We start from the raw sequence: 15,262 nt of genomic DNA on the forward strand, positions 1-15,262 counted from the left end.
ATCCAACGCGAGAACATCTATCTGAGCTGATTAAATTTTAATTACATAACGACGCATGCTTAGAATAAGAAATGATACACCCAACACCAACAGATCAGTTCAGCTGTTATAGAGTTATGTGTGGTCGTATTAGTGAGTTCCCGTTCTTGTAATCGTTTTTATGCTGAAGTCGTAGCGTCAGTGTGGTACTTTCTAATTTCTACCACTGATTTGGATGCTATTTCTGTAAGTTTAAGGAAAAGGAAAAAGGACAAAATCTAAACCACATATTACTCCATTTTATAAATGGTATTGTAATGAACACTAATAGCCGGCCTGCCAAATGCCAGGAATGGGAAATGGAAATGGAATATTCATCAAACAAGTTAACTAATAAATAACTACTTTCTTCTATTGGTAGAATAAAACATGTGAAATATATTGGTATAATCAACACTAATTCTTAGAAAGCCAAAAACACCCCCTCTTCTTTTCGCTTTTTACAGAAACAATCTCTGCCACCCCACCCCACCCCCCCACCCATGGTTCTAAGATCCTAAACGGCTAAACCAAGCCCACTAATTCCTCCGGCGGCGGAGCCTCCCAGTTAGAACCCGTTTCTTCATCTCATTAAAATCATCACACATTCTTTCTTTTTTAATCCGCAAATCTTTTCCTTACGGACGCAGATTTCTTCCCAGCAACTTTATCAAAAATCTTCTCCCAACCTCTCTCCCATGGTCCGAGCATTACACAGCTCAAGACTCCCATTATCCCAATCCGTCCAACTCAACCTTTATAGAGCGATCGCATAACGCCAGCCACGCACCGCCCTGACACGCGGCCGTACAAGGTCTGCACTTGGCCCCACTCAGTGGGCCCGGACTAGACAGCGCGGCCACGGGTACACCAAACCGAGACGGCGGGAATCCATATCTTCTATCCGTCACGATACAAAACGAACCCGTTTTGTGAGGTACGGCCGTGTTGGGTGGTGAGTTGGGCTTTGAATGAAGTCTCCGAATTGAGTTGTGAAACCCAGCCGAGTCAAGTTTGGGGATAAGAGAGAGGCGTGCAAGTGCAACTTTAGACGTGTTGAGATCGCCAATGCCGAGTCGGTCGTTGAGTCCACCGTAGTCCGATCCCGGGCGGGACAAGGTATTGACCCGAATGAAATTCTGGGTCCTAATGGAGCGTTCCAGTATCCATCAACTCGGGTTCGGATATCCAATCGTATGTGAAGTTTTTCCTTTTTGGTACGTTTCAATCATTTGCAAACATCCTTCAACGAGATTGAAGTATTGCAGCAGACCCTGCATGGTCCCCACAAAAAAAAAAAAAAAAAAAAACAAGTAAATTGACAATACAACCCCAAGTATAATAAAGAGATATTGAACACGTGGCTCGTATCAGTGATAGGAATCGTGCGTGATGAGGCGGAGGCGGCCCATATGTTTGATGATTGTGTATTCAACAAAGACAGGAGGACTTTTTTCATATCAAATAAACAGAAGAGATGAGCCGTCCTCCGGCATCTTAGTAAAATTCAAAAAAAAAAAAAAAAAAAAATAATTAATTAATTACTTTATTTGTAATTAATAAAATTAATTTAAAATCAAATTGAAAAAATCACACGGTAATAGCTTTAATGCTGACCATTTGGAGATAGAAACAAGTAAGGTGATACGGATACACACCACGTTTTATTATCCCTTAAGTTAAAGTCACATTTTCCAACAAATAATTAATTTTTTTAATTAATATTTGAATTTCTAATTTTGAGTGAGGGAAGAAATAGAAACCTGGATGCCATTGGGTGAGTTGGCGGCGGTGAGTACTCGGACTTGAGACTCGGTCTCATTCAAGGTTTGGGGTTGAAGATTCGAACCGATGCCAGCCTGGCGCCATCTTAACAATGAAAACTTGTAAGCATTTCTGTCCATCGGACTGTGCAAAAATAGGTCCGCGTTTGGATAGACTTGGAGAATGTTCTCCACTATCGATGGTCCAGTGAGTTCGAACCTCCTGGCCCCACCCACCAAACACCCGCCATTCGGACCGAAGCAACTCACTTTCCACTTAGCCACCGACGATTCCCTCCGTATGGAACACCACTCGGCAGCGAATTTACGAAATCGGGTGAATTAGAAGTAAGGAGGGTATGGTTGAAAATAAAAGATCGGAGAGAAGGAAATGAGTCGATAGGTGTAGAAGATAAAGAAAGAAACACAAGAACAGATAAAGAAGGGATTATTAACAAGAGGAGACGCCAATCAAGATCCGAAACCCATCTAGTTAGAATTAGATCTTATCCAATCACGTAATCGACCTACTTTATACGAAAACATATTTATTTTTCAAATGGGTAACTTATTCTACATGCAGGATTCTTTTCCCTAATCCCTATGCCATAATCGTTTTCTTAATTATGATCTAAATGTAATGCACATGATCAGGTTACTTACAAAACAACAAAACAAAAGGGATAAACGTCTAAAGGCTTGAAATTTTGGAAGATTGCTGTAGGATCATCTTGCCAAAAGAAATTCTTTTTTTTTTATTTGAGAAACATGTGGTAGCCAACTAGCGTACTTTGTATAAAGAGATTAATGGAAGGAAAATTTCATGTAATGCCGATTTAGAAGTGAATTAACTATGTATAAGAACCAGTTATTCATTTTATGAATTATGAAGTATATATAATTGAAGTCTGAAGACAATCAATTTACAGAAATTCTAAACTGTACAGCATTCCATTCCTTTTATGTTCACATCTGGAGACTAGCTTGGACGTATCTCATTTCGTTCTAAGTAAATGAAACATAAGGAGAAGGAAATTAAGTGAAAGTGGAAGTGAAAAAAGGTGGAAAAAAAATTCAAGTCTATCTCTTTTGTTATGGTTTTGTTTTCTCTCTACTGCTGGGTGAGAGTGTTGAGTAGTGAAACCCTAGTGTTGATCAGACTCCTAAATGCTTTCTCACTAACACTTTCAACGCTGCAAATACAACCTTCCAAATGCTGCATTTTCTTCAAGACCATTGTTATGTCTTCATCACCCTTCTTTCTCAATCCCCACAAGCTCTCTACACCAACTTGTTGAAATTCTTCAACCTTCATTTTCTTAGCCTTCTTGCTTAACGTCAACCCCATCCAAGAAGATTTTCTCGACGCAAATGATGATGAAATTCCATTAAAAAGAGCTGCTGTAACCAACACTGTCACCTCCACAACATCACTCACCACACCAGCCAACTCAGTATTTGCAATTGACACCAACATGGATCTTGGAACTGGGTACTGACCGATACATCCAACTGTTGATACAAGTTTAACCATCTCTTTAGCCATCTTTTTTCTAGCTTTTAAATACAAAGCTATTCTTGAATCATCTTTTTTTCTTATAGCCACCTGTGCAGCGAACTGCTCTTCTTTAAGTGCCAAAACTGATGTCTGAAAGATGCCATAAACATCAACAAAACGAAGCAAATCTTCGAGAAGCTTCTCGACCCAGTCGTGTTGGTTACGAAGAGAGTCTTGTGTTTGAGGGAGCTGGAGAATATCATCAAGAGAGTCATGAACGTCTTTGAGACGACCCAAGCCGTCACACAGCCAAGCCGATGTTCGATTATCGGATTTGGACGACCACGTTTTGAGCTCATTGATCTCATTTTTGATCTGGGAAATCAAAGGATGTGATCTGCATGGAAGACTGATGGATCTAATGTGATGAGATATGGGTGGTTTCGATAGACGGTTGGGATGTTTGTTCGGAAACGAAAGAGAACGCTTGAACACGCCTACCATTTCTGTAGTATATAACAGTGGTATTAGTGTTGGGAATTGAATAATAAAACTTTTTATCTCTGGTGGGTTTTTGTTTTGGCGAGGAAGAAATGAAATGAAGAATAGGTATATAAAGGGAAGACAACTAAGGCGCACGAGGGGGTTAGTGAGAAGAGACTTGATCCGCGAATAATTATAGCTGTTAAGCTTAATCATGTGGGTTTAGGCCTGCAAACCGAGGCGTTAATGGGTTCCTTTTCCTGTGGAGAGCAGACACCACGTGGTTTTAACACGCTGGCTTTTCTTGAACACTGATGCATATGCCTCCATTTTTCATTCGTCCTTGCTGTAAATCCAGTCCAGCTACTACCAAAAAACAATGGAAACAAAACCTCGAGCCTTTAACCCAATAACCAGGATAAATGTTTTTATTTTCAACTGGCAATCGCATACATAAGAGGCAGGCCGACACCCATCGTTGGACCTATTTGGCAAGTTTGTGGTATGTCTGCCTTAAAATCAGTTCAAATATATGGCGATAAGCGGTGTGGGTTGGCCTTCAAAAAATCTGGAGAGACCATGACTGTTCAGTCATCTCCATGTTTATTCCTACGTGTTCAAACCGAATCAATCATACAACACAAATTGATGCATTTTAATGAGCTAGCTCAGCTGTCACAAATACCATCAACTCTCGAGAGATTAAAACAGCCAGAGATTTGATAAACTGTTATACGCGTAGTTCGATTAATTATAATTAAAAGTTAATGCAAGTGGATCCGAAACCAGGAGTGCCTGCCAAGGTGCCAATCTTGAGCTCCTCGCTTCGCTGGAAACTGAAACCTGCTGTGTTATGACTTCGAAGAAGATTGCGCGTAGCACATAATAATTAAACTTGGGGACTTGGAACTTGATCAAAAAGACTGTAAGGAGATTAGAATCCGGGGAAATATCATATGAATCTTTAAAAGTCAAATGTTTGAGATCGAATAACAGTTAACTATCTGCCCACTTAGGGAAAGGTTTAGACATTTATTCATTCATGGTTAGAGTTAACGACTACTTCCCACCCAAATAATGGGTTAATGACACTTTCCCAACCACGATAGTTTTAAAATAAATAATACTATACATACATTATTTTCATACAATATTTTCCATACAACATTATGTGGTAGTAAGATATGATTGGGTAAAATTTTAATTTTAACTTTAAATTAGCCAATCATATCTTGCCACCTAATGTTGTATGGGAAATGTTGTATGAAAATAATATATGTATAGTGTTACTTTTAAAATATCATTTTATTATCCAAATTTATATTTTAATAGTAAATAGAGAGTAAACTCAGTCAAGACTATTAGGGTTTTTTGAAGAGAGGAGACCGATGAGTCTTTTGGGGTAAAAGATTGGATTTTGGTAGTTGAGATTGATCAGAATTTGATTTAAGAGAAGCGATTACGCAAACCTTAATCGTTTAATTGCCTATGATTAGCGGGATTGGAGGGAGTAGGGTTTGAAGAGTTTTGGTGAATGATGATTGGTGAAGAGAATGGTGGTAGTGCGGGTCGGAACGATGTCGAAATAAAAAACAGAATATACATTTGATTAATAAAGTGATATTTTAAAAATTTGTGAGTGAAAAAAAGTGGTTTACTCTTCATGGTTATTGTTAATGTGAAGCACAAAAACGGCATCATTGAACTTTAAGTTCAACGCTGTCGTTTTAAGCAGACTGCCACAAGGGGAGATCCTGACCATTGAAAGAATTCAGCATCTGACGGCCAGAGTTATCCCACCTCAAAACAGTATAGATCGAGCGATTCATTTTGTCGAAGAAGAGGTTGTTCATACAGTTCTTTAGTTTTAGAGAATCCTCTGTTAGGTTTTGTTGTGAATCTCTTTGATATGTTGTAATCTTGAGCGATTGGTTGTAATCATGTGTTGAGGGTTGAGTTTCCCTTGAGTCTTGAGAATCTGGGTGTAGTATTCTCATAGGAAAGATTGCAGTTTATTGTGAGAGAGAATTTCTCAGAGTGTGAACTGATTGGGTGTAAATCTTGGTTGTATTGGTGTAGAAACTTAATCTTTATTGCAGTAAATCCCAAATTTACTGGAGCTCAACGTGGATGTAGGTTATCCTATATTGGTTAAGTAAACCATTGTAAAATCTGTGTTCTTGATTCTTTTACAGTTTGATTGTGTGTGTTGTGTGTGTGGAATTGTGGATTGTTAGGTTAGTGGATTTGCAAATTATCTCTACAGATATAATAGAAAGAGCTGCATTATTTTAATCCATGGATACCGTTCTTCACGAGATATGCTGGACATGGAGGTTTATTTGTATCACGTTCTGCAAGTTTTTTTGATGATTTTAATTAAATAGACAATCATATAGCCGAGAACAATACAAGGATAAGCTTAACCATAACACTTACACACATGTTACACATCGTAACGACTTTTAGTTTATGGGCAGTTAATGGAATGGATTATTTTGAAATTAGAAGTATAAAATAATAATAATATTAAATATCTTTTAATGTAATAGGTAAAATTAATAAATCCAATTGCAACGTAGTTGCATACAACTCTTGAAATTTAAAAATACGATGCCAACTTCCACGTTTGATGATCTAATTAAGTACTTCTAGTGGTCCTAATTAGGAGGGCCAAAATAATAATAATAATAATAATAATAATAATATCATGGAAAGGCATGCAATTAAGTTTTCTTTAGAGTAAACGACATGTTCCCACCGAAGGTTTTGTAAAATGGCAAGTTCTCACCTCTGGTTGTATAAATTCCATATTAATACCCTTAAATTAATAGAAAATCATTTAACATAATGGTCAAAAGACAAAGTGGTCATTGTACAAAATAGTAGAAAAACTCCAATTTAAACCAAAATTCACAAAAAACTCATTGTTTACTCTTCTCTTTCTTCGGGAGGGGGATGGTGAGTCATCGGCAAGAGGAAATTAATCAGCCAGAAAAAAATACCCAAACATCACAAAACACTTCAAAACAATCATCCACCCCAAAAACTTCAATTTAAACCCAAATTCACAAAAACCCACAAGAAAACCTAGAGGAGGTCCCTGACAATTGGAGAGCTAACACGGTTTGGGTTGTTGGGGCTTTTGAAGAGAAGAGGTTGGTGAGACTATGGGCACGGTGAGAGGGTGAATTTTGGTTGTTGGGATTGGTCGGAACGAGAGGGATGGATGGCTGAATCACAAATCAGCTAGAATATGGCAATTGGTGTGGTCGATGGGGTTTTGGTGTTTGAGACTCGGGGAGAAATTTGTTGGTGATGGAGAAAGCCACCGGAAAAAAGCAGATGGCGACATTTGCTAATGTGCATCGCCTCCTGCTATAATGCATCCTCTATTAATTTGAGAGTTAAGAAATAATTTATTAATTTAGATATTAAAAATTGATAATAGTATTAATTTAAGGGTCAGAATATAAAATTTATAAAACTAGAAGTGAAAACTTGTCATTTCACCGGGTGAGAACATGTCTTTTACGCTTTGCGTTATTGTTGTAGGTACCTAAAGAAAGGGCTTAGTGGCTCTATATTAATTTGTTAAAAAAAACAAGACTTGAGGATTGAGGTGGCATCACTATTGATAATTTGATACAACCGTTTCAGAAATTGTTCAAGGATAAGCTAACACCTGTAGTGTTTGAACAAAATGACTTGGCCGTTCATTAATAAAATTCTTTTAACCGAGTTGAATAAATGTTAGGTCTGAGTTTGACCATCCAAAGTCCAAACTGCCCGTTAATTTAACTGAAGTCAAGTCCTGTAGTTTTAGAATCAAAGACACGAATACTTGGCAACGACGAGACATGACAGATGGGCTTTGAAGAAGTTGTCCTCGAAGACTTCAATTAAAAAATTTGAGATAAGATTTTCGAAATGAGCACGAGATTCTTTGGGGAAATGGCGTTAGCATGCATGAAAGAAACTCAACCTCAAGCTTTTTTGAAATTCACGTTTTCGCATTTGCAAAGGCCGATTAACATAATTGTGAATTGGCATTGGGGGCATTGAGTGAGCCCCACGTGGTGCGGTGGGATTGGTGAGAAGGCATTTCACCGTGGAAAAAGAAATAGATATCTCACCATCTTGTATAATTATGGAACGACTTTATGCGCTTTAAGAATTCTTCTTTTGGTAGGTAACCCCGAGGATAAGGACGTAATAAAGAAAAAGAAAATCCACAATAATTCTTTATGTGCCACGTGGACAAACCAAAATTCGCCAAGTTTACTGTTACGGTTTATCGAGAACCCTTTTCGTCATTGATGCTGGAAGCCTGGAACCGGCTGTTAGACCCGCATCAACACTGATGGGCCAAAGCATCAGCCCAGATGAAAAACTTACGGGCTTATGGCCCTACTTGCACTGGCGTTGGGCCTTAATCTTTTGAAACCACTAAGAAGACACTCCAGTTGCATGCAATGGGTAACGTTGTTTGTTTTTATATACGCCACGTAGGCAAATGGTAACACGTGTCCTGAATGACCGCGAGGAGTAAGCAGTACAAAAGGGTAAGGATGGTGTGAGGAAGTGTAAGGTAAACAATGGAAAAGGATGATAACAGAAGCCGCGCAGAGGATGGAAACCAACACCAGCCCCTTAATATTTCACCGATGAAACCGCTGACCCGTGAAGCCTATGGCGGTGGAATGTACGGACAAGAACCGGGACTTGAGAAAAAAACCAGAAAAGCGCCCCGCCAGTGAAACCCAGAGTGCTGATGGGCCTGTTGGGCCTGACATCAAGCCCAAGCACCCACCTCCACCTTCATCAGGCGACCGTGACATTGACATCACTGGCCAATCTTACATTCAGTAAATCATAACCGTTGTTGTTCAAGAATTTCATTNGAAATTAATCAGCCAGAAAAAAACACCCAAACATAACAAAACACTTCAAAACAATCATCCACCCCAAAAACTCCAATTTAAACCCAAATTCACAAAAACCCACAAGAAAACCTAGAGGAGGTCGCCGACAATTGGAGAGCTAACACGGTTTTGGTTGTTGGGGCTTTTGAAGAGAAGAGGTCGGTGAGACTATGGGCACGATGAAAGGATGGATTTTGGTGGTTGGGATTTGTCGGAATGAGAGGGATGGATGGGCGAATCACAAATAAGCTAGAATCCGACAATTGGTGGGGTCGATGGGGTTTTGGTGTGTGAGACTCGAGGAGAAGTTTGTTGGTGATGGGGAAAGCCATCATCATCGAAAAACAACAAAAAAAGTAGGTGGCGACATTTGCTAACGTGCATAACCTCTTGCTATAATGCGTCCTCTATTAATTTGAGAGTTAAGAAATAATTTATTAATTTAGAGGTTAAAAGTTGATAACAGTTTTGGTTTAAGGGTGAGAATCTAAAATTTATAAAACTAGAAGTGAAAACTTGTCATCTCGCCAAACCTTGGGTGGGAACATGTCTTTCACGCTTTGCTTTATTGTTATACGTACCTAAACAAAAGGCTTAGTGGCTCTATATTAATATGTTTAAAAAGAACAAGACTTGAGGATTGAGGTGGCATGACTATTGATAATTTGATACAACCGTTTTAGAAAGCGTTCAAGGATAAGCTTAACACCTGTAGTGTTTGAGCAAAATGACTTGGCCGTTCATTAATAAAATTCTTTTCCTTTCTTAACCGAGTTGAATAAATGTTAGGTCTGAGTTTGACCATCCAAAGTCCAAACTGCCCGTTAATTTAACTGAAGTCAAGTCCTGTAGTTTTAGAATCAAAGACATGAATACTTGGCAACGACGAGACATGACAGATAGGCTTTGAAGAAGTTGTCCTCGAAGACTTCAATTAAAAAATTTGAGATAAGATTTTCGAAATGAGCACGAGATTCTTTGGGGAAATGGCGTTAGCATGCATGAAAGAAACTCAACCTCAAGCTTTTTTGAAATTCACGTTTTCGCATTTGCAAAGGCCGATTAACATAATTGTGAATTGGCATTGGGGGCATTGAGTCAGCCCCACGTGGTGCGGTGGGATTGGTGAGAAGGCATTTCACCGTGGAAAAAGAAATAGATATCTCACCATCTTGTATAATTATGGAACGACTTTATGCGCTTTAAGAATTCTTCTTTTGGTAGGTAACCCCGAGGATAAGGACGTAATAAAGAAAAAGAAAATCCACAATAATTCTTTATGTGCCACGTGGACAAACCAAAATTCGCCAAGTTTACTGTTACGGTTTATCGAGAACCCTTTTCGTCATTGATGCTGGAAGCCTGGAACCGGCTGTTAGACCCGCATCAACACTGATGGGCCAAAGCATCAGCCCAGATGAAAAACTTACGGGCTTATGGCCCTACTTGCACTGGCGTTGGGCCTTAATCTTTTGAAACCACTAAGAAGACACTCCAGTTGCATGCAATGGGTAACGTTGTTTGTTTTTATATACGCCACGTAGGCAAATGGTAACACGTGTCCTGAATGACCGCGAGGAGTAAGCAGTACAAAAGGGTAAGGATGGTGTGAGGAAGTGTAAGGTAAACAATGGAAAAGGATGATAACAGAAGCCGCGCAGAGGATGGAAACCAACACCAGCCCCTTAATATTTCACCGATGAAACCGCTGACCCGTGAAGCCTATGGCGGTGGAATGTACGGAAAAGAACCGGGACTTGAGAAAAAACCAGAAAAGCGCCCCGCCAGTGAAACCCAGAGTGCTGATGGGCCTGTTGGGCCTGACATCAAGCCCAAGCACCCACCTCCACCTTCATCAGGCGACCGTGACATTGACATCACTGGCCAATCTTACATTCAGTAAATCATAACCGTTGTTGTTCAAGAATTTCATTTTGGCTTTTATGATTTAAGTTTGTTGGTACTTTTCACTTCTAGTTTGTTACAATGTCATCTATGAATCATAATACGTCAACTCATCCAACGCGAGAACATCTATCTGATTGTTGGCAAACTGCCTCACTCACTGGGTGGTGGGGGGCCTTTCGTTTGAGCTGATTAAATTTTAATTACAATAACGACGCATGCTTAGAATAAGAAATGATAACACCCAACACAACAGATCAGTTCAGCTGTTATAGAGTTAATGTGCGTGGTCGTATTAGTTGAGTTCACGTTCCTTGTAAATTGTAATCGTTTTTTATGCTGAAGTCGTAGCGTGCATGTGTGCTAGACTTTCTAATTTCTACCACTGATTTTGGAATGCTATTTCTGTAAGTTTAATGGAAAAGGAAAAAGGACAAAATCTAAACCACATATTACTCCATTTTATAAATGGTACGTTGTAATGATACACTAATAGCCGGCCTGCCAAATGCCAGCAATGGGAAATGGAAATGGAATATTCATCAAACGAGTAAGTTAACTAATTAAATAACTACTTTCTTCTATTGGTAGAATAAAACATGTGAAATTATATTGGTATAAATCAACAACTAATTTCTTAGAAAGCCAAAAACACCCCCTCTTCTTTTCGCTTTTTACAGAAACAATCTCTGCCCCCCCCCCCCCCCCCCCCCCCCCATCCCATGGTTTCTAAGATCCTAAACGGCTAAACCAAGCCCACATAATTCCTCCGGCGGCGGAGCCTCCCAGTTAGAAACCCGTTTCTTCATCTCATTAAAATCATCAACACATTCTTTCTTTTTTAAATCCGCAAATTTTTTCCTTACAGACGCAGATTTCTTCCCAGCAACTTTATCAAAAATCTTCTCCCAACCTCTCTCCCATTGGTCACGAGCATTACACAACTCAAGACTCCCATTATCCCAGTCCGTCCAACTCCAACCTTTATAGAGCGATCGCATAACGCCAGCCACGCACCGCCCTTGACACGCGGCCGTACAAGGTCTGCACTTGGCCCCACTCAGTGGGCCCGGACTAGACAGCGCGGCCACGGGTACACCAAACCGAGACGGCGGGAATCCATATCTTCTATCCGTCACGATACAAAACGGAACCCGTTTTGTGAGGTACGGCACGTGTTGGGTGGTGAGTTGGGCTTTGAATGAAGTCTCCGAATTGAGTTGGTGAAACCCAGCCGAGTCAAGTTTGGGGATAAGGGAGAGGCGTGCAAGTGCAACTTTAGACGTGTTGAGATCGCCAATGCCGAGTCGGTCGTTGAGTCCACCGTAGTCCGATCCGGGCGGGACAAGGTATTGACCCGGAATGAAATTCTCGGGTCCTAATGGAGCGTTCCAGTATCCATCAACTCGGGTTCGGATTATCCAATCGTATGTGAAGTTTTTTCTTTTTTGGTACGTTTCAATCATTTGCAAACATCCTTCAACGAGATTGAAGTATTGCAGCAGACCCTGCATGGTCCCCACAAAAAAAAAAAAAAAAGAAAAGTAAATTGACAAATACAACCCCCAGTATATAATAAAGAGAATATTGAACACATGGCTCGTATCAGTGATAGGAATCGTGCGTGATGAGGCGGAGGCGGCCCCATATGTTTGAATGAGTGTGATTATTCAACAAAGACAGGAGGACTTTTTTCATTAAATAAACAGAAGAGATGAGTCAGTCCGTCCTCTGGGCATCTTAGTAAAATTCAAAAAAAAAAAAAAAAAAAAAATTAATTAATTACTTTTATTTGTAATTAAATAAAATTAATTTAAAATCAAATTGAAAAAATCAACACATTAATAGCTTTACATTGCTGGACCATTTGGAGATAGAAACAAGTAAGGTGATACGGATACAACCACCACGTATTTATTTTATCCCTTAAGTTAAAGTCACATTTTCCAACAAATAATTAATTTTTTTAATTAATATTTGAATTTCTAATTTTGAGTGAGGGAAGAAATAGAAACCTGGATGCCATTGGGTGAGTTGGCGGCGGTGAGTACTCGGACTTGAGACTCGGTCTCATTCAAGGGTTTGGGGTTGAAGATTCGAACCGATGCCAGCCTGGGCGCCATCTTTAACAATGAAAACTTGTAAGCATTTCTGTCCATCGGACTGTGCAAAAATAGGTCCGCGTTTGGATAGACTTGGAGAATGTTCTCCACTATCGATGGTCCAGTGAGTTCGAACCTCCTGGCCCCACCCACCAAACACACCGCCATTCGAGACCGAAGCAACTCATCTTTCCACTTAGCCACCGACGATTCCCTCCGATTATGGACACCACTCGGCAGCGAATTTACGAAATCGGGTGAATTAGAAGTAAGGAGGGTATGGTTGAAAATAAAAGATCGGAGAGAAGGAAATGAGTCGATAGGTGTAGAAGATAAAGAAAGAAACACAAGAACAGATAAAGAAGGGATTATTAACAAGAGGAGACGCCAATCAAGATCCGAAACCCATCTAGTAATCTGCATGGTAGCTTTTTGTGGACTCTTTAGCTTTAGCATCTCTTTCTTTTCTTCGTCGACTTGTTCTTCAACAAAACCGTTTGGATCTTGGGTTTGGGTTTGGGTTTGGGTTTGGCTTCATCCATAAAAGATATTAACAGAGGTTGAGAGATCTTAGGAGACTATAGAAAAAGAAAACGAAGAGTCAGCTTTTGGTTTTAGTAGTTGTGAAGTAAGATGACACCGTCTTTTAGCGTGATTAGATGAAGTTAGGTGGTATTTACAAAACTGTTCGGGTTTGTTTTTACAAATTCCTGAAATTTATGCTTGTGCTTTACCGTCAAGCGTATATTTATCCTCAACCAACCATATCCTTTTATCAACTAAATAAATTATCTCTAGTTACTCTACAACTAATTAAATAATTAATCGCCAAATTTAATAAGCCTGCCCACGTTCTTCTTTTAAGTTTATTATATAGGAGTTAATTAAAAACGACACCGTAACCGATGATACTTACAATGCCACTTCACTAAATATGTAGTCAACTTCAATGAATTTATCGTACTTGGATTTTTATTACCAGTTTATGGACATAAAAAGAGTGACCCAAAATGGGTCAAGCATATGCTGATTTCCATGACATTTGATCATAATTAAAGTCTACTAGTGTAGTGTTAGATCATGCTCTGCCATGAATAGAAAGTTATAATTAGACAGTACAAGCACTCCGTGCGCAGAATTTAACCACGTAATTAATTTGTATGAACTCTTTAATAGTGTTCTTTATTTTAAAAAAATATTTCATATAAATAAGAACATCTTTATAATTTTAAATAAAAGAATAAAATTTTATTCAAATCTAATAGACTCTTTAAATTTTAAGAGAGAGAATATATTTTTTAAGAAAAAAAACTTAATAAGAGAGATAACATAAATAAAATACATAGAAACTTCTAATTTATTATTTAAATTAAGATAAAGAGTGAAAGTTGACTCTTAAATGTGGAGAGCTAAATTCACTCTTTATATATTTAAAAATAAAGAGTTTGTAGACTCTTGTTTTTATAGATAAACTCTTTATAAGAGTGGTTTGACACATATTTACTATATTTCCAATCTTATTCCCAAAATATTGTTTGGCACATATTTGAGAAATATTAGTATATTTTTATTACTTTAGACCCTTAAGTTATTAATTTATAAATACCCCAAGAAAAAAGTTTAAAAATTAACAAAAACACCCCACCCACCCATACTTGCCAGATTCCAGCAACCATGTGGTGGTAGCCGAAATCTGTCACAACGGCCTACACCACGACCGGAACTGGCAGGTAATTCCACAAATGGCCTTTTCTGACCAGATCTGGCCGTCAGCGACGACCAAAGAAATAGCCGTAGATCTGGCCTTTTCGACTAGTTCGTGGGGATCTGGCTGGAAAAGGCCATATCGATGGCCTACCGACCAGATCGATGGGTCTATGTCGTAATGCAATTTTTCGGCCAGATTCCGGTGGTGGTGGTCGAAATCTGGCAAGCAGATAATAGGAGGTGTTTTGTCATTTTAAAAAATTTTATATTTTGGGTGTTTAGTTAAATTAGCAAACCTAGGGGGTTTTGTTTTTAAAATTTTTAAATTTTACCTCGTAATCTCCTATTCAACTACCCAATATTATTCCCAATAATAAAATAAACGGACCCTAAGGGTGGCGTTGGTTTATTATTTTGGATAAGATTTTGAGAATAATATTAGGTAGTTGAGTAGGGGAGTATTACGAGGTAAAATTTAAAAATTTATAAAAAAGCCCTAGGTTTACTAATTAATTAAACACCCAACATATAAAATGACAAAAATACCCCCACCCCCACCACCCGCAGTGCCAAATTCCAGCCACCACTTGGAATCTGGCCGAAAAATTGCGTTACAACACAAACCGATCAGATCTGTGTTGTAACGCGTCGTTACGGATCTGGCCGAAAAGGCCAGATCTATGGCCTGCTGTGGCCGTCGACTGCCGAAAAAGCCAAAACGACAACCATTTCTTTGGCTGTCGTTGACGGCCAGATCGGTGAACTACCCGGCAATGGTGGTATGGCCGCGCGTGGTATAGGCCGTTGTACAGATTCCGACTATCACCGACGGTGGTTGTCGGAATCTGGCAAGTATGGGTT

The 15,262-nt window shown here is 39.1% G+C and overlaps 3 protein-coding genes and 1 long non-coding RNA gene across 4 annotated transcripts; 1 reads left to right on the plus strand and 3 right to left on the minus strand.

Moving 5' to 3' along the window:
* Positions 1-1,229: 1,229 nt before the first annotated feature.
* Positions 1,230-1,861, minus strand: LOC116112641. The gene is made up of 2 exons (XR_004125277.1): positions 1,782-1,861; positions 1,230-1,292 (listed from the first exon to the last, which is right to left on the minus strand). It is a non-coding gene; the product is annotated as an uncharacterized LOC116112641 (long non-coding RNA).
* A 1,031-nt stretch (positions 1,862-2,892) lies between these two features.
* Positions 2,893-3,783, minus strand: LOC116112660. The gene has a single exon (XM_031398782.1). The coding sequence runs from the start codon at positions 3,781-3,783 to the stop codon at positions 2,893-2,895; it is 891 nt and encodes a 296-aa protein (XP_031254642.1).
* A 6,534-nt stretch (positions 3,784-10,317) lies between these two features.
* Positions 10,318-10,590, plus strand: LOC116112661. The gene has a single exon (XM_031398784.1). The coding sequence runs from the start codon at positions 10,318-10,320 to the stop codon at positions 10,588-10,590; it is 273 nt and encodes a 90-aa protein (XP_031254644.1).
* A 557-nt stretch (positions 10,591-11,147) lies between these two features.
* On the minus strand, positions 11,148-13,393 carry LOC116112640. The gene is made up of 2 exons (XM_031398759.1): positions 12,608-13,393; positions 11,148-12,100 (listed from the first exon to the last, which is right to left on the minus strand). The coding sequence occupies exons 1-2, from the start codon at positions 13,148-13,150 to the stop codon at positions 11,330-11,332; spliced, it is 1,314 nt and encodes a 437-aa protein (XP_031254619.1). The 5' UTR covers positions 13,151-13,393; the 3' UTR covers positions 11,148-11,329.
* Between the last annotated feature and the right edge of the window lie 1,869 nt (positions 13,394-15,262).

This window comes from Pistacia vera, unplaced genomic scaffold (genome assembly GCF_008641045.1).
Source record: "Pistacia vera cultivar Batoury unplaced genomic scaffold, PisVer_v2 Contig665, whole genome shotgun sequence".
Classification (NCBI taxonomy): Eukaryota; Viridiplantae; Streptophyta; class Magnoliopsida; order Sapindales; family Anacardiaceae; genus Pistacia; species Pistacia vera.